The sequence below is a fragment of the Panthera uncia genome, chromosome X, assembly GCF_023721935.1.
Source record: "Panthera uncia isolate 11264 chromosome X, Puncia_PCG_1.0, whole genome shotgun sequence".
Lineage (NCBI taxonomy): Eukaryota > Metazoa > Chordata > Mammalia > Carnivora > Felidae > Panthera > Panthera uncia.
Window position 1 is genome coordinate 11,052,211 of NC_064817.1, and position 24,740 is coordinate 11,076,950.

Genomic DNA, 24,740 nt, shown 5'->3' on the forward strand with positions numbered 1-24,740 from the left:
TCGCTCTTAGCTGTGCGATCTGGAGAAAATAACTAGACTTCTTGGTGTGTTCCCATTGTGATTGTTAAAAAAAGGGATAATAATAGTACATTAGAGGCTTGCTTTGGGGATTGAATGAGTTGATAGGTACACATAAAAGGCTCACAACATTGCCTAGTCATAGTAAGCACTCAGTATCTATTGAGTTAGTTGCAGTTGTTATTTTTATGATTACTACTAGTATTTCCTTACTGTTATCATTACCTTCCATTCCAACGAGTGGATTCTCCTCCCGTAAAACACATTTACATTTGTTGCTGTCCCATAGCATGTCAATAGGACAGAGTTTCTTGGAATGGGAACAGCTAGGAGAAGAGAACGAGAAACCAGATTTAAAAGCTTTCAAGGGCAATCATACCTTTGGAACATCTTCTTTAATGCGGAATAAATTTCTGAGTGGAGGAGCATTACGACTTTTAAGGAGCTTAATTCATATTTATGAACTGCATGGTATTAGGTAGTAATTCTGTAATCACAAATGTTCTATTTGGAAATGAAACTGTAATTTTGGACAGTTAGCATCTTTTTAAGAAGATTGCTGTTAAAACTGTGCAAATTAGCTGTCAACAGAGCCTATTTAGCAAAAGTAAACATTGTCCTAACAGAGCCTTTAAAACGGAGAGAACACTGGCCGGGCCGGCAGGAACAAGCTGAAGACACACGTTCCTTTTATAGGAGCCTCTGTCCCCGTGAGAGAGGTACAGGTGTCTTCTTGGCTCAGTAATGACGAACATAAGCACCAGCTCACTCCACTTGCCAGTCACCCGATACATTTACTGCTTACTTTTGCAAGATCTAAGTCTCTCACTCAGTTAATGTTTTCATTCAGTGTTTGTAATTTGCCCTTGTGTTTCTCTATATGAAAATCTTTTTCCCAAATCAATGATTCGTACCTTTCATTTCAGGACACTTCAGGGTGTCGTGATTTGTCTCACAAAGAGCCACAGAATGCTCTGAAGAAATGTCAAAGTCAAATTAATTTTAAGCCATTTTAATTTAAAATAAGAATTTTCCATTTGGTAATCTTAAGAGGAAGTTCAGAAAAATCACCAAACTCAGATGCGGATAGTTTTGCCGCTCCCCGGGGGACTTGGGGAACCGTTTTCCCTCCCCAGTTTGGGGGCTTGGAAGTATAAAGAGCCAGAAATGAGTTTCATGTAACGCTTGTTCTGGGCGAAGGGAACGTGTGCCAAATTTGAGACTGGTGTGGAGTGTTACGGCTGCACCGGACTATGCACGTTAAGAACAAAGGTGTCTACAAGTAGACGTGGTGAGTTCCTAGCCACCGAGTTATTGGTCCCTCTACAATATACATCTGACACCTAATAAAAAACATTATTTGCCAAACAGTTATTACCAGTAGATCTGGATTAGAAGCTTAAAGATGATGAACTTGAAAGCGATGACTGTATAATTAATGAAGTATTCTCCACACACAGCTTTAGCAAAGGCAAGAACAAGCGTAACTGAATACAAGAAATGCTTACTGATCTTCTTCAGGGACCTGGATGGATCTTCTGATAATGGAGTATGGATGGTGGGGAGCTGTTGGCAGACATTTACAACCTGTATGGTTGGCAACTTTAACAGGCACTAATTCAGGTACTGAAGTCAAAGGCACTGATATCTGAAAGAGCTAGAGGAGAGAAAGAGAACCGTAACACATACATATTTTTAGATGATAATAATCTCTACAGTCTGCATTTTTGCCTTTGTCCTTTATGGTACTCACTTTAGGAAAGCCGTCCATTAAGAAAAGAACTAATGAGGGGTGCCTAACTGGCCCAGTCGGTTGAGTGTCCGACTTCGGCTCAGGTTATGGTCTTGTGGTTCGTGGGTTCGAGCCCTGCGTCGGGCCCTTTGCTGACAGCTCAGAGCCTGGAGCCTGCTTTGGATTCTGTGTTTCCCTCTCTCTCTGCCCCTCCCCCATTCACACTTGGTCTCTCTCTCAAAAAGAAATAAACATTTAAAAAAAATTGTTTTAAAAGAATCGAACTAATGAGGATAAAGGCTGGCATGATGGAAAGGATACTGGCCTGGGAGTCAGGAGACTGGGGGCTTATGCAACTTTACCAAATATTTAAGACCAAATCTCTTAACACTTAGTGTCACTGGTATCCCTGAAAATGGCACTGTTGGTCCTTCCTCCCGTTTTCATTTTGAGTGTAAATTATAAGGACTAAGTGAAATTCTAGCTATGAAGTTTCTTTGAGACCGTGGCAAACAGATTATTGTTTGAGACTATTTACTTATCCCTTCTCATACCATCTCCATCGAAGGAATATAGTTTCCTGTTCCTTGACTTTGGACTTGGCTATGTGACTTGCTTTGGCAAACAGGATGTTAGCAGACATGACACAACGGCAAACTTGAACTGTGTGTGCTTTGTGGGCTTGTTTTCTCCTGTGTACACCGTAGCCATGAGAAGAGCATGATCTGGCAGGCATGCTGGGCCAAGGGACGAGACACCCGGGGGACAGACCTGCACTCAATCTGTAGCTTGGAGTCAAGCCCGACTGAGCCCACTCTAAACCAACTGAATCTTACAGACATGGGTAAGAATTTAGGGTGTTTATTATGCAGCACTACACAGTAGTAACTGACTGATACAAGATCATCGCACCCAACCAAATAATTATAGGTAACATGAATATCATTCCGTTTCTAAATTAAAAAAAATTTTTTTTTAATGTTTATTTATTTTTTAGAGAGACAGAGCATGAGCAGGGAAGGGGCAGAGAGAGGGAGACATAGAATCCGAAGCAGGCTCCAGGCCCTGAGCCATCAGCACAGAACCCGATATGGGGCTCGAACCCACGAACCGTGAGATCATGACCTGAGCCGAAGTCAGATGCCTAACCGACTGAGCCACCCAGGAGTCCTCATTCTGCTTCTATATGCCCTGTTTTATGTTAATTCATTTATCCCTTATAACGACATTACATGGTAGGTTTTTATTTATCCACCACGAACTCTACAGGTGAAGAAACAGATGTACAGAGAGGTTCTATAACTTGCCTAAGGCCACACAACTTGATTGGAAGAGTGAGGATTTGAACCCAGGCAATCTGCTCTAGAGCCAGAGGTGATACTCTTAAGAATATGCCTTATTAACTTCTTGGAACAAAATTTCTGTGAAGCAAAATTTCAGAAGAAGCAAGGTGGGATCTTGACAAGTAGAATTCAGAGACATGACAATTACTTTGTTTCTAGAGTGGCTCTATGGCGTATGGACAAAATTGAACTTGATTTTAGTGTTCTGTTTATTCAATCCCCATTCCAAGTAGTCTTTACTACACACAGCATTCATTTATTCACTTTGTTTCTAAGATGTAGGTCATCAAACAGTCCATAACTTTGGGGTGAGAGGTAGTTTTTTTTAAACCACTGTGCAAATGTTCAAGAATGCATATTTGGCAAGAAAAACTCCTGTGCACTTACCCTTAAGTACATTCTTTAAAACTAATCATTTGTTGAGTACAGCAGTCAAAATAAAGTACTCAACTCTCTATTAAGTAGAAACAATCCATTAAAGTTGTGTTTATTCTGACCTTTTGATATGTAATAGAAGTTCTATGAGTCTAACTAAGAGAAAGTTTTTAGAGTGCTTACTCTGCATAAACTTCAACTTCTTGCGAAATTTTTCAGGAATTTTTTAGGGAATAATGTGGTCATTTCCCACTACCCCCCCCCGCCGATTGTCAAATAGTAAGAGGTCAGAGTTTTTACAAGTTCCAAGATTCTCTAAAAGAATTTAGAGAAAGAAACTCTACAGCTTGTGGGCAATTTTAGGGGGTAGGGGAAACAAAATGAAGCATAAATTAACTTATTACCAAACAAATCGGCATTCCATTCTTTCCATCCAATTAAGAACATTACCCACCGTGGATATTTTCGTGTACACATGTAATTTTATTGTACTACCTCTGTACACAATCATGAGCAAAATGTACACATTTTGCATAGGAAAATGTGACAAATATATCAACATGTGCGAGGAATCTGCAACGGAGAACCAAAAGGAATGTAGTCGGACTGACAGCCTTTGAACATGTTTTAAGTTTGCTATCACTGCTCTTCGATGCCACATCTATTACATTTCACAACAATATAGTAGCAGTGATAGAAAGAAAAACTTATCTACGGGGCGAAAGAGATTTTACAAGATGGAGAGGGAAGAATTATTTCTTTCATGGGGACGAGAGAATTCTTCTCAAAGATCTTTTGTGCCAGATATGCTCCATTTGCCCCTCCCGAGATGCCATCCTCTCTGCTTCCTTCCCCACTGGGCTCGGTGTCTCGAGACGCTGGCCTCCATGGCTGCATCTATAGGTCCTCGCATCCTCCACCCTCTGCCCCCGACTTTTTGCCCCCACCCCTCCAACCGGACCCGCAGCCCGCTTCTCCCCGTTCTCTCTGGGTTCCTGAAACGGCTCGAGCCCCTAGCCTCTTCAGTCCAAGGGTGAGAACAGCTCCCCATTTTTGCTAGCTCAGGGCATCTCGCCAGCTCTTCCTCCTTCCCACAGCCCCACCCGTCCAACTCTTCTCAGTCACTCCACTCGCACAGCACAGAACCCAACGAATCCACAAGACAGTGCAGATTCTCGACATCAGAGCATCAGAGAGGCTAGAACGACGTCACGCGTTACACGGTGAGGTTTGTATTTAGCCACCCCCCACTCTACAGGGGAGGAAGCAGATGTACAGAGAGGTTCTATATCTTGCCTAAGGCCACACAACTATTGAGTGGAAGAGTGGGGATTTGAACCCAGGCAATCTGCTCTAAAGCCAGAGGGACTTCAGGCTCTGGAGTCCCACAGACCTGGATCTGAATCCCAGCTCGGCCACGGCTCAGCTCTCTGAGCCTCAGTCTCCTCATCTATAATAAGATACCCTCTTGATTTGTTTCAGGGATGAAATGAGACGGTGCCCATTGGCATTGGGCTCAGCGGCACGCCTGTCCCCCGGGGCTTCGGAGGGGGCCGCGGGCGGATGTCCCCTTACCTGTTTGGAAATGTAGGAGGTGCTCGTGTTCATGCAGACGCGGCTCTCCTCGTTGCAGCAGCCCCCACACCGGAACACGTTCACACAGGGCGGCTTGAAGAACGTGTCGGTGCTCCTCCCCAGCTCGCTGGCCACCTCCACGCATGTCTCTCTGGGGCTGCACTGGGTTCTCTGCCATTCCTCGTCGATAACTGCGGAGAGGAAGCCGTTGGGGCGGCCAGGCCAGCGGGGGCCAGGGTGCCACCGAGCACAGTCATTTTCACGTCTGCGATTGGGGGGGGGGGGGGGGGGGGGCGGCCCTCTAACCAAAGACTGTTTTCGGAAAAATTAAAACCACAATCTGTGTCCCTTCCCACTGATCGAATACCTTCTTTGGCGAAGAGCACCATGTCTGGTATTGGAACTCCCCGGGTACCCCTGGGAGAGCTGGCTGATAAGGAAGCAAATGGAAGCACGTGAAGAAATAACCTGTAAGTGTTATTTGTTAAGCAATTTCGGGACACAGCTGGACAGCATTTCTTCCACTTGAAGTCAGGTGCGGGTGGGTCCTAGCGCCATCAGGCGATGTGTGTCCGTTGGCTGCTAAAGTAGCTGTAGGAGGATTCAAACCCGGCAAACCACATGAATGGAAATTTAAGTGGGACTGATCTTTCCTCAAGCGAGGGTTTCCTTCATTTGCGAGTGCCCCATGCCGGTGTTTATGTAAAATAATGAAATGAGCCAGGTCATTTTGAAATTAGCCAGGTCATCTTCTGGCCATTCTAGCTAATTTGAAGGAAACCAGAAAAAGACACAAGCCTCTGGGAATAAAAAGATTACATACTTCCCTGTAAAACAGTACTTGCTTTTTCTCTCCTAGTTTATTTTTAAAAATTAGACTCTTCTGCACAGCAAAGGAAATAACCAACAAAACTAAAAGGCAACCAACAGAATGGGAAAAGATATTTGCAAATGACATATCGGACAAAGGGCTAGTATCCAAAATCTATAAAGAGCTCACCAAACTCCACAGCCGAAAAACAACCCAGTGAAGAAATGGGTAGAAAACATGAATAGACACTTCTCTAAAGAAGACATCCAGATGGCCAAACAGGCACATGAAAAGATGCTCAATGTCGCTCCTCATCAGGGAAATACAAATCAAAACCACACTCAGATATCACCTCACACCAGTCAGAGTGGCCAAAATGAACAAATCAGGAGACTACAGATGCTGGAGAGGATGTGGAGAAACAGGAACCCTCTTGCACTGTTGGTGGGAATGCAAATTGGTGCAGCCGCTCTGGAAAACAGTGTGGAGGTTCCTCAAAAAGTTAAAAATAGACCTACCCTATGACCCAGCAATAGCACTGCTAGGAATCTACCCAAGGGATACAGGAGTGCTCATGCAAGGGGCACTTGTACCCCAATGTTTATAGCAGCACTCTCAACAATAGCCAAATTATGGAAAGAGCCAAATGTCCATCAACTGATGAATGGATAAAGAAATTGTGGTTTATATACACAATGGAGTACTACGTGGCAATGAGAAAGAATGAAATCTGGCCCTTTGTAGCAACGTGGATGGAACTGGAGAGTGTGATGCTAAGTGAAATAAGTCATACAGAGAAAGACAGATACCATATGGTTTCACTCTTATGTGGATCCTGAGAAACTTAACAGAAACCCATGGGGGAGGGGAAGGAAAAAAAAAAAGAGGCTAGAGTGGAAGAGAGCCAAAGCATAAGAGACTTTTAAAAACTGAGAACAAACTGAGGGTTGATGGGGAGTGGGAGGGAGGGGAGGGTGGGGGATGGGTATTGAGGAGGGCACCTTTTGGGATGAGCACTGGGTGTTGTATGGAAACCAATTTGACAATAAACTTCATATATTGAAAGAAAATAAAAGGCAAAATTAAAAAAAAAATTAGACTCTGACACTTTGATACTTACACTTGTACAGCCTTTCCACGGGTGTTTTGGGGAAATGACTCAATTTTAGGATAAAGACAACTTTAAAGACTTTCCTTGAGCTTGCCATACAACTGTAGAGTTTAGTATGTGTTGGAGGTGGTGGTGAACACCCTCCTGTGGTAGGAAGCTTCTAAAACGACCCCCCGTGAGGCCCACCTCCTGATGTTCACGCCCTTTTACAATCCCCTCCTCTGTGGGGGCTGGGCCCAGGGACTTGATTCTTATGAAGAGAATACAGCAAAAGTGATGGGAATCTCACTTCCACGATTAGGTTTAAAAAGACTGTGACTTCTGTCTCGCTAGCAGTCTCTGGCTCTTGCTGGCACCCTCTCTCTTTTGCCTTTTCAACTTGTAGGCTCTGATGAAGCAAACCGCCATGTTGGAAAGGTCCACATGGCAAGGAACTGAGGGCAGACTCTGGCCAACAGCCAGTGAGGAGCAGGGACCCTCAGTTCAGCAGCTTGTGAGGAACTGAGTCCTACCAACAATCTCTGAGTGAACTTGGAAGCACATCCTGCCCCAATTAAACCTTGAGATGCTGCCCACAGCCCAAGAGGACGCCTAGACTGCAGCCTCTGGAGAGATCCCGAAGGAGAGACACCCAGCTAGGCCGTGTCTAGATTTCTGATCCACAGAAACTGTGAGATAAAATATGTATAAGCAGCTAAGTTTGGGGGTAATGTGTTACACAGCAATAAACTCTCCTCCCTTTTTACCCCATCTTCCAAAGTTTACGTGGGTCTTTCTCCACGTCATTCTGGATTTCCATAGATGCGAACATGTTTCTGCCAGAAGGGACAAACAACTGCTCAAAGTGTACAGATATAACATTATTGTTGGAGATCTGACCCTAGGCTCTGAATTATTCCTTCAAAACACCTTTTCCATATCTTTATTCCTCCCCCCTTCCCCTTAATCTTAATATTCCTCATACGTGGCTTCTTCAGTCAGTCACAAAAACAAGATATTTGGCCACCTGAGAAACCTTGCATATGCTATGCAATCTGCCTTAACTTTGTTTTTTCATAATAAAATCTTTCAACCCAAGACCCTTTTAATTTCTGATTATGAATGCTTATATAAAGAGCCTAAAGGCTATAACCATGAGAGAGAAATTACCAAATTTGGTCTTAATATGAGTATTGTTTAAGTCACTATTATTAATCATGAGTCCTAGGAAAAGCAAGTAGTTGACTTACAAGAATATGCTTTGTTTAAAATTCTACTTAAATGTTGCTTTCCATCTGCTTTTTGTAAGACTAAGTTTTGAAAGTTGGAGTGGTACGAGATTTTAATCAAAATTGTGTGGAACTATGAGTAATGCCACTGCTTAAAAGCTTCATAAGTTTACTGTTCTTTCCTAGCAAAGTCCTGCCAAGCAGGACTGCTGTGCCTCAGGGAATGACCCCCAAATCTGTGAGGAAGAGTTGACAACAAATGAGAAGTGGTGTAACACATTGATTTGATCATTTACTGCTTCTAACTGAGCAAGTAACTTCTGATGATTCCCATGTAATAAGAGACATTTTAGAGCTGGCAAATTCCATATTTTTATGTTTTTTAAAATACAGTTGTTTTGTTTTTGTTTTGTTTTGTTTTGTTTTATGGTTTCCGCCTCAGAAAACATCAAGACGCCTGGGTGGCTCAGTCGGTTAAGGGTCCAACTTCGGCTCAGGTCATGATGATCTCACGGTTTGTGAGTTCAAGCCCCGCCCGCGTTGGGCTCTCTGCTATCAGCACAGAGCCCTCTTCAGATCCTCTGTTCCCTCCCCCCCATCTCTCTGTTCCTCCCTTGCTTGCACTCTCTCAAAAATAAATAAAAACATTATTAAAAAAAAACTGTCAATGTCACTGACTTTTTTTTTAATCACCTAGTCTTGGTTGTATGGTAAATGCTTGTCTCCCTCCATTTTCATTGAGTATCTCCAGGTTCACCCCAGGCCTTCAGACAGGTAATCTGGCTAAGGCCTTGGATCTTCAGGTGAGGTCGGATCCCTCTGTTTCCATGAAGTCCATGCTAATTGGCCACATAGAAACAAGTAGAGCTTCAAACCTCTGGCTTAAGTGGGTTCTAGGCCAGGGTTCCAACTATCTCAACTCAGACACATGGTCATACACAAGAGCACAAAGAACCCTCTTCGCACCCATGCCCGCAGCGCTGCCAAGAGATTTATCCCCCGACACACGGCCTTCCCCACAGCTGACAACAGCAGCCTGTGCAACCTCGTCATCTTTTTACATATGGAAACAAAGAAAGATAATTCTAGAAAAAGAGAAAAGAATAATTTTGGCCTGGTGATTAATTTGAGTTATGTGATAGATGTAACCCATCACTAGGTAATCCTAGGTTCATCAAATCTAAAATGCTAGATCAACAATGCCCCAGTGGCTTGTGTTGTTTTGCTACGTTATCCAAAAAGTCCGATGCCTAACCAGAGGCCCCGTGACAGTGTTTGGCAAGCTTCATTCATTATGGCACAGTACATATACAGACAATGGTTTTCTTAAAAAGAACCTCCATATCTTACTAGGGAACAATCACCCCCTTTATTTCAAATTAGGTTAGTTCCTAGTCTGGAGTTTGGATTCTTTTGTTGAGAGGATTCTCTGCCTCTGTCATCTAGTAATACTGATATGCATTATGACAACTCAGCTTCCAACTTCTACTTTTCATGTTTGCTAAAAAAAAAAAAACAAAAAAACAAAAAAAACCCCCAGAATTTTGAAGACATAAAAGAAGTGAAACCTAATTTCCTCATCTTTAGTCGATGTAGATGTGGTTTTTTCTCTATGAAGAATGGTCTTTCTAGGTTTGTTCTGCCCCGGCATCTCTGAGTTAAAATATAGTTGTGAATTTTAAAGTGTTCTCTTGCATCGGTTTTCGATCTCAAAATCATGTTGAATATATTTCTCTGCAGAATCAACGTAGGAAACAAGGGTTCTCTGCTAACGCCGAGGCTATGAAATCAGGCACCCCGTTTCTTCTCCCGGACCCGCGCCTGCCCTCCTCAGACCCTTGGAAGAAGCTGGTGCACGTGTTAGTATCTGACACACTGCAGAACTGGCTTCTGGCCACACGTGCGTACGCGCGCGCGCGCCTACCTTTTAGGGTTTCAAGGTCGTAGAAAGTGGCCGCAAACCTGGTGGCCCGATGGGAAGCCGAGCGGGAGTCTGTGCCGGTCAAACTTGGGAGCTTCAGTCGGCATCTCCACAGCTTCCAGTCCTCAAAGTGTGTGATTCGCAGCAGCTCCTCCAAACCGGAGGCCGCCCTGATCTGCTGTTCAGACCGTTCTAAGGTTGACCGAGACGCCCGCTGTCAACAGACAAAAATACTGGTTTCAAAGCCAGTTACTAAAGTTTTAGTGTGTCCTGACGGCCCTCATTGCCGACCCTTAAAGATGTAAATGGAGCTGAAAAGAAATTAGAGAGATCGTTCAAATGTACACCGGTACCTAGGAAAACTACTAGCGAGTATTTTTGATTCACATGCTGCTCATTGATGATTGAATAAAAAAAAATGATTCCCCTGGGTTCTCGGGACATTTAAAAACAGTACCATAGTGGCCGGAATGGTGGACTTCGAAATGCTATATCCCAGAACCTGGGAGCGTGACTTTACTGGGGCCAAGGATCTTTGCAGAGGTAATTACTGATCATGAGATGAGATCATCCTGGATTATCGAGGTGGACCCAAATACAAAGACAAGCGTCCTCTTAAGAGCGAGGGAAAGACATGGACACAGATGAGGTTTTGTGAAGGCAGCGGCAAAAGTTAAAGTAATGCAGCCACAAACCAGGAATGGCCCGGGGCCGCCAAGAGCTGGACGAGGCAAGGAAGGATTCTCTCCAAGAGTCTTTGGAAGGAGCACAGCCCCGCTTACACCTTGATTTCACGTTTCTGGATTCCAGAACGCTGAGAGAATAGAGTTCTATTGTTTGAAGCCACCAATTTTGCAGTAGTTTGGTACAACAGCCACCGGAAACTAGTAAGGATTTTAAAATCACACTGTTTTTGTGACAGGAGCCAATGACCATTGCTTTCATCTCTGTTATCTGAGAAGCTGGCCCACAAAGTCCTGGGGACCCTGCCTATAGTCCCACAGGAAAGAAAGGTTTTAAGACCTTGATAACCTGAATTTTCTAACTTCTAACCCTCTGAGCCTTTCACTATTCCCGTTCACTATTTCGAAGGCATCTTTTTTTTTTTTTTTTCTGATAAAATACACTTCCAAAGTTTATGTTGAAAATTTGCTTTCTGCGCAACTACACGGACCGTATTGGCTGATACAACGCACGGATGTGTGAGACTCCGCCAATACGGTAAATTGTTCAAAATAAGGGGCTTGGTTATACAAATATGATACATACATACAATGAAATACCATGTGGTCATCAAAACCAGTGATGTAGACGTACATTGGGACAGAATGAATTGAGCTCCTCCCTGGAATGTGCTGGAGAAACGATACAGCAGTCTGTCTATCGTCAGGGACCCAGATTTTCACCTGCTGAGCCTGTGCTTCCTGGATCTTTGTTTTCCTGGGCAGCTGGGATATGCGGGCCGAGGGGATTTTTAGAGCTGGGTGAGGGGGGAGCCAAGGGACCAGGACAGCTGCAGGGTGGTGCTGAAGAGGGTGGACAGAGAGATGGGTGTCCGCTGCCTGCTACAGGGGAAGGAACGGTGGGGAAGGACAGCTGAGCAAATGGAACCCTCAGGAAGCCTTGCGTCGAGTGGTGTGATGTACACCCTCCTCCACTGTGCCTGAAAAACTTTAGTTAAAATCTGCATCAATAAATCAAAGTTTTAGGAGCAGGACTTTTTGTTTTTAGATATGATGGTAGATACAGAGTGTTGTCCAAAAGCGGGGTGCTCAGAAGAGCAAGTGTGGCCAAGTCATGTATGATTCGGTTTTTATATATTTTAAAATTGTTTGTGTGTGAGGGCGCCTGGGTGGCTCAGTCGGTTAAGCAACCGACTCTTGATTTTGGTTCAGGTCATGATCTCGAGGTTTGTGGGATAGAGCCCTGTGTCGGGCTCTGCTTGGGATTCTCTCTCTCTTTCTCTCTTTGCCTGCCCGTCCCCCACTTGTGTGTGTGCGCTCTCTCAAAATAAACATTAAAAAATAAAATAATTTGTGTATAATGTCCTTCGTGTATGTATGTATACATAAACAATCATTGTTAATTAATCATACATGTAAAATTATATATATGTAAAATTATATATATATATATATTATATATATACTACCTGGAGGGGTATATATGAAAATATAAACACTGATTCCTATTCTACATCAGGGACTGTCAAACTACAGCCCCCTGGCCTAATTCAGCCTGCTGTCTGCCTGTTTTATGAATAAAGGTTTATTGGCACACAACCATGCCCATTCATTTTACATATTGTCCATAATGGCAGGGTTGAGAAGTTGCAAAAGAGACCTTCACAGCAGATTCAATCTTGAGGCCAACATCCTTTCAAATTTCAATTCTTTATCTTTTCAGGCATTATGTTTTTCATTATTCCATGTGTTGTTTCAATTCTAGTTTTGAAATATCTACCAGATATATATTGGAGCACTTTAATGATCGTACATGTCTCTTAAGTGTACTTTCATATTTATCTATTTTTTTCCTCCCTTCATCTCTCTTCAATGTGTGAAATTAATTGGTTCATCTTCCCAATCACCAATTCTCCAATTGTGAGTTTAGTAAGTTTTTAATTTCAATCACCATATTCCTAATTTCAAATATTTCCACTTCATTCTCCTTCCTTTTTATTTCTGTATGTTTCTTCGAATTTGTCATTTTATGAATCTTTATCTCATTCCTAAATACACTTATTTCTTCAAATTGTCTTATTTTAACTTCATATATATGATTTATATCCTGATTATTAATTTTATTGGCTTTCTTAGCAATAATTACCTCTGTGATTTGGAATTTTGTTTAGTAGTTTCATCTTCATTGGGAGTTCATTTTTTTTTTCTCCCTATCCTTTCTTCATTTAGAAGTTCTGCGGTTGCAACCCCTGACTCCCAGGGCCCTGAATCCAGAATCTTATTGAGTATGACTCAGGGACCAGCCTGGTTCAAGTCCTGGTCTCAAGGAAGTATGTGCTTCTGTTGCCCCTAGTTAAGCAGTTTCATAGAAGACACGGCTCCAGGCAGCAAAGAGCAGTAACTTCCTTCCGCTTCCATGGAACTGATGGAGTGCACTCATGGAACCCATTACCCGCTGAGGTTGAATTCTTGGTGGCCTCCACCTTCCAGACCCAGAGTGCATCAGTTTGGCAGCTTCGGCTTCATGTTTTTTAAAAGTTTATTTGGACTGAGATGCAACTGACACACGGCATGGTGTAAGTTTAAGGTGTACGATGTGTTGATCTTTTCAGCTTCACGTTTTGGTACCATTTCTGCATATGTTTGCCATCTGCCGATGTTTATGATCATTTGATCAATTTTATATTTTACCTATAATTGCTATGGAGTATAAAAGACCTCAAACCATGAATTGGGAAGGTCATCTTGCTCAGAGGTTTAGATATGAACGTGTGTGTGTTTAACAAAAGGGGAGAATCTTGAACATGTTTATAAGCTTGAGGAAAAGAGGCAACAGAGAGGAAGACACCGAACACACATGCAGGAGAGAGAAAGCAGAGGTGCTGGTTTGACCTAAGTTGCAGAGATAAATGGATGAATGGATGAGAGGGTCCCCTTCTGAAATAGGCTCATAGAGAATGACGGGTTTATGCACAGCGAGACTGCCTGGGATCTAGGATTTCTCACTTGTCCGTGAAATTTAAATCAGGGCAATTTTCTGGGAGTGAGGGGAAGAGGAAGCTTGAAGAACAAAGATAGGGTTTGTGGAACCGGCATCAAATTTAAGCAGCACGCCACAGCCTCTTCATCTAGGAAATCTGGGGATGAAACTGAATAATTGCTCATGTCTTGAAGCAACTCTGAAATTCATTGATTCTCCATCAGGGCCCATTTGTCAATGGCCTCCCATTTCCTGATTATTCATTGCCTCTTCACAGTTTAATCTCTGAAATACAATTTTGTTATATCATTGCTTCCGCATGAAAATAATGAAACCAATCCAATAGCTTTTTATAGGTTTTAAAAATTGTACTATATTGAAAGAATTTTTATTTATTGAGGCAAGTTTCATTCAATACCATCCATGAACATAGAAAGATGTACGTTTTCACAGTTCTTACAGATTTCAATTCAATCTCAGAAATCTTTTTAAACTATCCAACTGAGAACTCAGGAGAAAATATCAAATCTCTGGATTGAATTAAAGGCACTGAAACGGCTCATAGGACTTGCCTCATCATAAAACATGCAGTGTTTACTCAAGTACTCAGAGTTATTTAAGCATACTTCAAGCCTCATAATTTAAAATCTAGTTTGAAATAGCTGAGATATTGCAGACAGTCATTTTGCTATTGCAAGCGGAAATACTATACATAAATACAACTCAACATAAGCAGACACCTGACAATTCATCGGGGGATACGTCTACAAAGGGTCAAAAATGGCTGGCTGGCTGTTGGTTTCCAATAGACTTTCTGCACTAGTTGATTTTTGTGTAATTAACGTTGTTATCTGCTTGGGTAAGACAAAAATTAAAATCACAAGGTGTGAATATAATCCCAAATATATATATAAGCCATTGGTTTCAGTGGTTTTAAGTACCAAACATTTGCCAAGTACGTTAATCATGATTTTTCCCTCTTTTCTAGTGGAACCCCTAATCAAAACTAAAATAATTAGAAAGTACTCAGCAAGAGGAAGGAAGTGAAACAAGGTTACCAGATCTCTGCTGTTTGTTACAGTAGCACCGTTTTGTGTGTGTGATAATTAATCCAATGCTATTAGCAATTTCACTCCTAGATAACAAATCATTCTCTGATGTCCTGGCCACCACAAGCCAGTTTCGAAGATGTGAGACTTAAAGTCTTTGTAACAAGATTTTACTCTTACTTGAATGTACACTGTTTTCTGCACTACAATAGGAAGGGTAGCCATTTCTCCTCTTGTTAACCCCCAAGTTCACATGGCACTCTGCCATGAGGAAGCATGAGCATCTCCACAGCTCGGGCTTGGTCAGTAACCTGGGCCAAGGGTAACTGAAACGGCAGGCAAGATGTTCGGAAAAGTATGGCGGCTGGGTTTGTAGGAGGAACTTGGAAGAGTCCACGTTGTGGGGAAATCAAAGGCCTCGTGGACGCCTACTAAGTTAAATTCTAAATCTCTGTCCCCTCTCCTCCTCAAAAATATCTAGTCAAGGAACATACTCAAAGAGTAAACAAAGGCATGATTGGGGGATATCAAGGTGCCACAGTGCGAAGATCAGTGGGAGGGCCACCGTGGGCACAGAGCCAAGTTTAAGAGTGGGAAGACTGGCACATAAGATGAGGGAGAGGTTGGTACAATGAGGTACCACGTCACATCCATGAGGATGGCTACAGTCAAAAAGACTGACAATACACCAAGTGTTGTTGGGGAGGCGGAGCAGTGGGAACCCTCTTACACTGTTGATAGGATTCAGCAGTTCTTTAAAAAGTTAAACATAAATTTACCATATGACCAACCCATCGCACTCCTAGGTCGTTCCCAAGAGACAGAAAGTAGATGACTGGCCACCTGGGGCTGGGATGGAAACGAGGGTTAACTGTAAAAGGGGGCACAAGGGATCTTATGTAGATGATGGCTGCTCAACTCAGTAAGTTGCTAAAAATCATCAAATGACTTAAAACAGGTGCATGAGTAACTTTTATGGTATGTAGATTGTGTATCGCTATAATTATTTAAAACCAAAAAGAGGAAGGACTGGAAGCTCGAAGGCCAGGCTACTTGTACCAGTTCAGGAGGCAGTGGGAAACACCAGAGAGCCGAGTATTAGTAAGCATCCCTTCCTCGGGTTTGCTCTTTTGTTCTTGCTCTCCCCGTGGTCCATGCCGCCCCCCGCCTCTGCTTGGCGCCCTCCCTCCCTGTCCAGTGGAACCCTTCTTGGCCAGATGTTACCTACTCAGGGAAAAGAGGCTCCCCCACAGCTCCCACCCCTGCCTGGGTCCCAACCCTAGGTCGCATGGATTCACAGCACCCCATTTTTCTCCTTCCCAGCACCTACCACCACTGACACTAATGAATCATTTGTGTCCTTACTTGCTTAGTGTTGGTCTTCCTCACTGGGTTGTAAGGGCAGCAGTGATGATGGGTCTTATTTATATAGCAATGGTAAGAGCTACATACAAAGGTATTAAATAAGTGGAAAAAAATGATTCATTGCACGCTATAGAAAATCTAACCCAGAGATTGTTCACTTGTTCAAACTACCTCACCTATAAGTGTCTTCCTCCGGGTGTCCTCTCTGCAAGTCCAAAGCCAGTGCCGCTTGTTCGATCAAGCTATGATGTGCCTAAGTTAAACGATATCATTTAGGAACACATTGCATTTCCCTTACGAGAATGTGATCTCTTTGAGGGTAGAACACGTCTGCTTCATCCTTTTTACATAATAAGCACTTAGCACATCTCTGATGAGGAAATTTACGAGTAATAAATACACACATGCTTTGACAAATAGCAATTCGGCCTAGGCTTGTGTGGTCTGTTTAATGTTTTGTATAGAGTAGTGCTTCTCAAAACAATGTGTGCATGAATCACCTGGCCCTCTGGTTAGAATGCAGATTCTGATGCAGGAGGTTTGGGGTGAAACCTAGGAGGCTTTTTTAATGTTTGTTTATTTTTGAGAGAGAGCACACACATGAGCGGGGGAGGGGCAGAGAGAGGGAGACAGGATCCAAAGCAGGAAGGAGGCTCTGCGCTGAATGCGGAGAGCCTCATGTGGGGCTCAAGTTCACAACCCGTGAGATCATGACCTGAGCCGAAGTCAGACGCTTAACTGACTGAGCCACCCAGGCACCCCTAGGATGCTGCATTTCTAACAAGCTCCGGGGTGATGGCGATACCGTTGGTTGGCTGACCACACTTGGAGAAGTAAGGGTTGGGAACAGAGGTTCTCAACCTCGGCTTCGCCTTGAACCTACCTGGGAAGAAGTTTCAAAGAAATACTGATGCTTTGGGATCCCATCCTCAGAGATTCTCATTTTATGGGTCTGGGCCACAGCTTTGCCATCAGGAATTTTTTTAAAGAAAACTTCCTGAGGGTTTGGTAGTCTTAGGGGAAGCTGGGTGGGAGTACCTAGGAACTCTCTTTTCTATCGTTGAAACTTTTCTGTAAATCTCCGAGTAGTTCAAAATAAAATTTATTTAAAAAATCTTCCCAAGTGATTTTAATGAGAACCACTCATTTGGAGGATGGTGCAGGCTGGTTTAAGTCCAAGGACTCTGGTTAGTGCCTGAGGTAAATAAGTACAAGTCCATGCAGTAGGGAATAAATGGTAGATGCACGCTGAGAAATAATCCTACTCTTTAAGCTCTTCTGGGTTACACCTTGGACTCAAATTATTTGCGAGTAAGTATCTTGATTAACTGGATTTCCAAAGCCTTTCTTAAGTCATCTGATGGTCTACCAGCCCCCAACCTGTATGACTTTTTCAAGATTGAAGACCAATGATAACCTTTTCCAGACAAAAGAGCGTGCAGTCAGCTGCCTTTCCTGCCTGAGACCATCCTAAATGACATAGTAAATTGCTTCTCAAATTCCCAAGGACTCAAAACAACCCATTTCTCAAAACAGAATAAAAAATAATAGGTAGTGCTTTAACTTACTGGAATTCAACAGAGAGGTGTAAATTGTAATCTTTTCACAAGGTGGTCCATAAAAGTATTTGAAAGAAAATATCAATGAGGAGTAGAAACATGGATGCCTAGGTGGGAGGAATATGGCTTGGGGTCCACAGCCAGGCTCAGATCCTGGCTCCGAGCTCTCAGACGTTCAGTGAGGAATTTCGGAGTGGAGCCCTTGACTGCTTGCCTCAAAGAGCCGTGAAAAGCTTTTCTTAGGCCATCCAGTCCCATGCTATTAAGAATCCTGTTCTAGATATGGAAACAGACCAGCTCTGCAAAATTCCTCTCTGGACCTCTTGACAGCATTGAGTCTACAATTCCCAGCCTTTTAAAAACTGTTGATGCTATTTTGTCCACCATGTTGGCACTGTGTTCAGGAAGTGTGGTAATAAGGAGGTGGAGTGAATAGGATTTATATCTTGGGAAAATCCAGAAGCTTCTGGGTGAGCTATGCAGAGAACACATTTCACAAGACTTTGCTTAGGGATTTACAAGTGTTGCCTGGGGCCACAGTAATAGAACTGGAGTTCAGGGGCATCACAGCTGTCAGCACCTTCCTTCTGCAGTAGGTTTGGGGAAGTGGGTCAGGTTGCAATGCAAATAATTCTGTGCTCCCTCCACCTCTTAGGAACTTCTGTTTTGCTGCGAGAGCATTTTGCATTTCATCTCTAATGAAATATTTAAGGCTTAGCCAAAACCCCCAGAATTTTCCTGGTTTGGGTTCTGTGTTGCACAGTCATATTCCCAGCTGTCCTCCACAAATATTGTTTCCCCTGCCCCCTCAATCCCTGTTCTCGCTCTCCCATGTGTCAAGGAATCTACCCAGGCCATGTTAGACTGCTGAGTCCAAATGAAGTTTTCCGACTCTGCTTCCCGTAGCTCCCAAGTGAAAATAACATCCCCTGACAGGAAGCTTTGCCTGACATCATAGACCACAGCTAACTGGAGAGGGGACCACGTGGATGTGAATTGTTCGAGACCGGTTTTGAATGGGAGAGCACTCTGGAAAACATGTTGGCCATTTCTGACAAAGTTCAATATACACTCACCATATGATTGAGCAGTCACACTCCTGGGAATTTGCTCTTGATAAAGGAGGACTTAGGGTTCACATACATCTCTTTACACTAATGTTTATAATAGCTTTCTTCATAGCAGTCCCCAAGCTAGAGGGGCACCTGGGTGGCTCAGTCGGTTGAATGTCTGACTTCAGGTCAGGTTGTGATCTCATGGTTGGTGAGTTTGAGCCCTGTGTCAGCTCTGTGCTGACAGCTCAGAGCCTGGAGCCTGTTTCAGATTCTGTGTCTCCCTCTCTCTCTCTCTCTGTTCCTCCCCCACTGGTGCTCTGTCTCTGTCTCTCAAAAATAAATAAATATTTTTAAAAGTTAAAAAAAAAAAAAGAATCCCCAAACTGGAAAGAACCCATAAGTCTTTCAATGGGTGAGTGGTTAAACAAATGGTTCCATCCATCCTGTGAAATACCACTTAGCAAGAAAACACAATGATCTGGTCCATGCAGCACCTTGGATGGATCTGTAGGGCATCAGCAGTGGAAGAAGCCAATCTCAGAAGGTTAGTTACTGGAGGACTCCATTTATGATGTTCTCAAAAAACCAAAATGATAGTCATGGAGAAAAGATCAGAGGTTGGGGGGAGGGTATGACTATAAAAGGATAGCCTAAATGAATGTTTCCCTATCCTGAGTATGGTGGGGGTTACACAAATCTATACATGTGTTAAAATTCATAGAACAGCACACCAAAAGGGAAAAATACTTTAAAAAATAAAGTAGGCTGCCTTTGAATCAAGGCACTGCTCGTTTTTAGCTATTTGACTGAGGGTCAATTATTCCTTCTCTAAGGCTTGGCTTCCTCGTTTATAGATGGCAAGGCTAATCGTGCTCAACTCAGAGAGCTGATGTGGAGATCACACGAGGTCATATGTGGGAAAGGGTCAGGCATGGAGTCGGCACTCAGTAAAGTTAACTTCTTTTCTTTCTTTTCTCAGGGGTGGGGCATCAGGTCCTGTGCTGCAGTGCAGGGGTCTGTGTTTTATGGCTTTGATTTCCCTGAATAACCAGAGAGGGGAGTTTGAAAAGAACAAGATGGGGAAACTTCAATCATAGTAAATAAAAATTTAAAAGAGAAAAACCTTTCCAGTGTAAATCAAGGACAAACTTCTTCTTCTTCTTCTTCTCCTCCTCCTTCTTCTCCTCCTCCTCCTCCTCCTCCTCCTCCTCCTCCTCCTCCTCCTCCCCCTTCCTCTCCTTCTTCTCCTTCTCCTTCTTCTTCCTAACACTTCTTGAAGGTATTTTCAGATGAAAGGCCAATTTCAAAGTAATCTGTTCAGGCTTTACATATGTCTTTATAGACAGATGAGAAACAACCCACTTCTTAACCCTTTGCAATCTGTTATGATGGTCTGGCCTTACCCGGAACAGATGGTACCTACTAGAATGGGGCGCATCAACTGAGGGCAGGGAGGAGAATGCATGCTTGCTAATAATTACTGCTGGGGTTTCTCAGAGGGAGCCGGCCAAGGGCCTGGTCCTGCTTCTCTGAAATCGAGGAACCTGGCCATCTGGGGGCCTCATGCTCCCAGTGGCTCTCTCGCTTACACAGTTCTGTATTGAAATGCATATATATGAGAAACCTAGGGTGTTTAATTAAACTTGACTAAGGAAAGGAATTGCAAATGCAAGGAAATCGTGTGTGCGTGTGCGCTCACGTGCATGCACATGCGTGCATGCATTTCTGTGTGTGTACATAGCCATTTGGGTATTTTAAGGGGATACTGGAGGGCTAAGATGCCTGGGACCTCCACATCCTCCAATTTGATGACTACTGTTGGTGGTTTTCTCCCCAGCCAAATGGTTTAGCATTTGGGGAGATGTTTATGCCCCCTTCATATGTTTTAAATCCACGCTCTAATCAAATGCCTCTGCTCCCATCTGATACATCTGTGATGAGGAAACGTGAGGCAGATGCGTGTGGGATGGGCTTAGATGGCAAAACTCAAAGGGTGCTCTGAATAATCCCAAGAGTATATATTCCTGTTATAGTTTCTTTATCACTGATCTCAAAGCTCAAGGGCCCAGTGCATGAGGAAACAACTCAAAGCCTTCATGGTAATTAGGTCATTGGCTAAAAACAATTCCACAGCTGCCCCCCAAAAGGGGGGAATACCTTTCTAAGTCCTATTGATATTGGGTCATGAGACTTACTTTGGCCAATGGGATATTACGAGACATGACACGGAGTACTGCAATGTACTCAGGAGGGCACTCTGCTACATTTCTGCCATTACAACTACCTGCTTCTGCTAACCCACTGATCCAAGGAGGATGAGAGGCATGTGGGGCAGACCCATATTCAACCGATGGCTTGAGCCTTGATTGTGACTCCCAGCTGACCCACAGCAACATGAGTGAGAAGAGGTTACTGACGTTTGAAGCCAGTAATTTGGTCTGTTACACAGCATTATGGCAGTGACAGTTAACTGCTAGAGCCCTATTTCAGCCTAAGTGTGACACAATCCATCGGACGGGCACAAGATCTTTATGCAAAACCTCGTGTCCTTTTGGCCAGGCGGCCCCACCGTACTGCTGGCAGTCAGCCCAGTATGCCCCCTTTTCCCCTCTTCCAAAGATGCAGCGGTCCCATATCAACATTCCATGGCTCTCCTTCTCTTCCTCGCCAATATCCTCTGCACTAAGATGCCCAAGGATCCCCAGTCTTGCGGTGATGGTGTAATTGTGAACCAAGCACACCATGGCAAAGGCTGCTTTTACTTTTTCATCCCACTCTGTTCTTTTTGAGGAGATCTTAATTTAGAAAGAATTCAGGGCATTCATTCAGTCAAAATTACACCCTTCTTAACTCTCTCCAGAATGGAACCATAAGCAACAACAAAATATTCGCCCTGCCAATATTCCACAAATGTCATGATCTCTCTCCAGAATCAACTTTGGCCAAACCTAGATTTCAGGAAAGCAGTACTTTTCTCCAACACGTGATTGTTATAGTTATTTAGGTAACAATGAATGACCAAAATTTACATGAAAATTTACATTATTAAAGCTCCAGGTGTTAAAATGATCCTTCCCACAGGCCAAAATGAACCTCTTGGCTGTTGGTAAGACTTGAAAATAACTAAGACATCTTTATTTTATAAAAATATCATTTCCACTCATGTGCCTGGCACGTGGTAGACATTCCACAAGTATCTACTGAGCTGCGTGGATAGCCTTCCTTTTTCCAGGGAAAAGGAGCCTACTCCTGAATAGCAGAAATAAACTTAAGGGCCTTCCTTCCCCGATTCTACCCCAGTACCCAACCATGGTTGTCTCCCACCTCACAGATAAGTTCAGAAACATTGAGAAGCAATCACAGGTATGTTAGTCATTAATACCCTTCGCCAAATATTTCCAGCCTTCTATCTGCCGAGCACATGGAAGGATGGCATCTCCTGCTCCCCTGTGGTTGGATGGAACAGTGGGTCGGGGGGCTGTGACCAGAAGTGGTAACAGGTCACTTCCTGGCCAGAGCATTTAATTGCCAGGACAAGACTCTCCGGGGCTCCCTGGCCCTCTGTCTCAGTGATTAATGACATTCAAGATGTGGATGCTCAGCCAGCTTCATCCCGAAGTGGAGCTGACCCTGAACTAGCTGGGACGGCCGTGTGGTATGAGCCATAAGTAAGTCTCAGTTGTTTATGAGCCACCAAAATCTGGGGGTTGCTTGTTACTGCGGCACAGCATGGCCTAGGCTGACTGAAAAGTATCTGACCGGAGTACTTTGCCATAGTCTAGCACGTGTTCACAAACCACAAATCACCAGATGAAAACACAGACAGCACTTCTCCGGGATCTCAAAGATGAAGGAAATCATCACGGCGTCCATGTTTTACCCATGTGGCCCCACACTGCTTTGCCCATCTCCCTTTCTGTGACCAGCAGGTTAGAATATGGGCGGAGGTGACGTCTTCTATAACTGGCTCCTAGGAGTGAGCACCTTATAGAAGGGCTTGTGGCTAAAAGGACACTGCAGGATTCTTTCCTAGCAACACGTGAACCCTCTCTCACCCCGAGGAAAACAGCACAGGGTGAATATACGGTCTTATCAAAAATGCTTCAGGGGATGCCCGGCTGGCTCAATCAGTAGAGCTCGTGACTTTTTTTTTTGTTTACTTTTTATTTGAGAGAGTGCAAGCAAGCACAAGCAGGGGAGGGGCAGACCGAGAGCACGAGCAGGGGAGGGGCACAGAGACAGGGAGAGAGACAGAATCCCAAGCAGGCTCTACACTGACACTGGGCTCAAACCCACGAACGGTGAGATCATGACCTGAAGTTGGACGCTTAACCAACCGAGCCACCCCGGCTCCCCAGCATGCAACCTTTTTTTAAAGTTTATTTATTTATTTTGAGAGGAAGAGAGACGGAGCAAGCGAGTGAGCAGGAGAGGGACAGAGAGAGGAAGACAGAGAATCCCAAGTAGGCTCTGAGCTATCAGTGCAGAGCCCGACATGGGGCTCAATCTCACAAACCGCAAGATCATGACCTGAACCAAGATCAAGAGTCGGACGCTCAACTAACTGAGCCACCCAGGCACTCCTGGCAACTCTTAATCTCAGGGTCGTGAGTTTAAGCCCCATGTGGGGCATGGAGACTACCAAAAACAAACAAACAAACAAACAAACATGCTTCAGATTGTAAAAAAGTGAAATCAGACAAGCCACAGTGAGAGCAGATGTTGGAGACTGCTTCATGCAACAATTTATAACCTGGGTATCTCCCACCTGGGTGAGATACTCCCACCTGGGTATCTCAAGATCCTACAGACCTTGTCCATCAGTCAGTCCATACTTTTTCTGGTATCTACTCTATTACAGGCTTTGTGCTAGGTGACTGGGACACTGAAGTAGACCACGCAAAGTTCCTGTTCGCAGGGCGCCCCACAGGCAGGACTGGAGAGGCCGGTGAGCTGCTGCCCCCTGCTGGCCGCCCTGTGCTCCGCGTCCAAGTGGCTGCCATAGTGGGAGAGGGACTCTAGCTGGGGCTGGAGCAGCAGTGCTGGGCCAACACCAGGGAGCGCAAGCAACTCCTTAAAACAAAACAAAACAAAACAAAACAAAACAAAAGGAAGAGAGAAAGAAAAAAAGAAAAGTTCTTGTTCTCAAAAAGCTTTCCTTCTAGTGGAAGATGACAAAGTAATAAACGTATATGCAAACAAACGAAAAATGTCAGGTACCGGGCCGCCTGGGGGGCTCAGTCGGTTAAGTGTCTGACGCTTGGTTTCAGCTCAGGTCGTGATCTCACGGTTCATGAGATCGAGCCAGACATCGGGCTCAGTGTTGACGGCACGGGGCCTGCTTGGGATTCTCTCTCTGCCCCTCCCTGCTTGTACTGTCTCTCTCTCTCTCTCAAAATAAACAGTCCGAAAAAAATGTCAGGTACCAACACAGACTATGCAGACAATAAAATCATGTAATGATACAGATCAGGGTTGACAGACTATGACCTGTGGGCCAAATCCAGCCTGTACCCTGTTTTACTATAGCCCGTGAACTAAGAATTCTTTTTTACAATTTTAAATGGTTGAAACGAATGAAAAGATGATTTCATGATGCATGGAAATGATATACAATTCAAATTTCAGTGTCCACAAAGTTTATTGGAACACAGCCACACCCTCTATGATCCGCCCCGGCTACTTCTCCAACCTCAACAACACCTGTGGCTGTGGCCCCCACTCCCCCTACTGCAGCCACACCGGTCCCCTGGCTGATACCCAAACACCCAAGCCACCTCCCTGTCCTCCCCCATGGTCAGCGCCCAATGGTTGCCTTTGCCTGCCTGACTTCCTTCAGGGGTCTGCACAAGTGACATCGAATCAGAGAAGTCTCCCCCGCCCATCATTCTGTCTCTCCTCCTGCTTGATTTTCTCCACAGCACTACCCCTGACATGTTAGAGATTTGCTATTGC

The 24,740-nt window shown here is 44.0% G+C and overlaps 1 protein-coding gene across 1 annotated transcript in view; it reads right to left on the reverse strand.

Annotated features, from left to right (window-relative positions):
• VEGFD (vascular endothelial growth factor D) overlaps positions 1–24,740 on the reverse strand; it is a 35,101-nt gene that overhangs the window by 6,313 nt on the left and 4,048 nt on the right. The window contains exons 3-6 of the mRNA XM_049643478.1: positions 10,098–10,308; positions 5,044–5,234; positions 1,527–1,675; positions 244–344 (exon numbers count right to left, since the gene is read on the reverse strand). Of these exons, the coding sequence (XP_049499435.1) occupies positions 244–344; positions 1,527–1,675; positions 5,044–5,234; positions 10,098–10,308 (652 nt within the window). The remainder of the gene's footprint in view (positions 1–243; positions 345–1,526; positions 1,676–5,043; positions 5,235–10,097; positions 10,309–24,740) is intronic.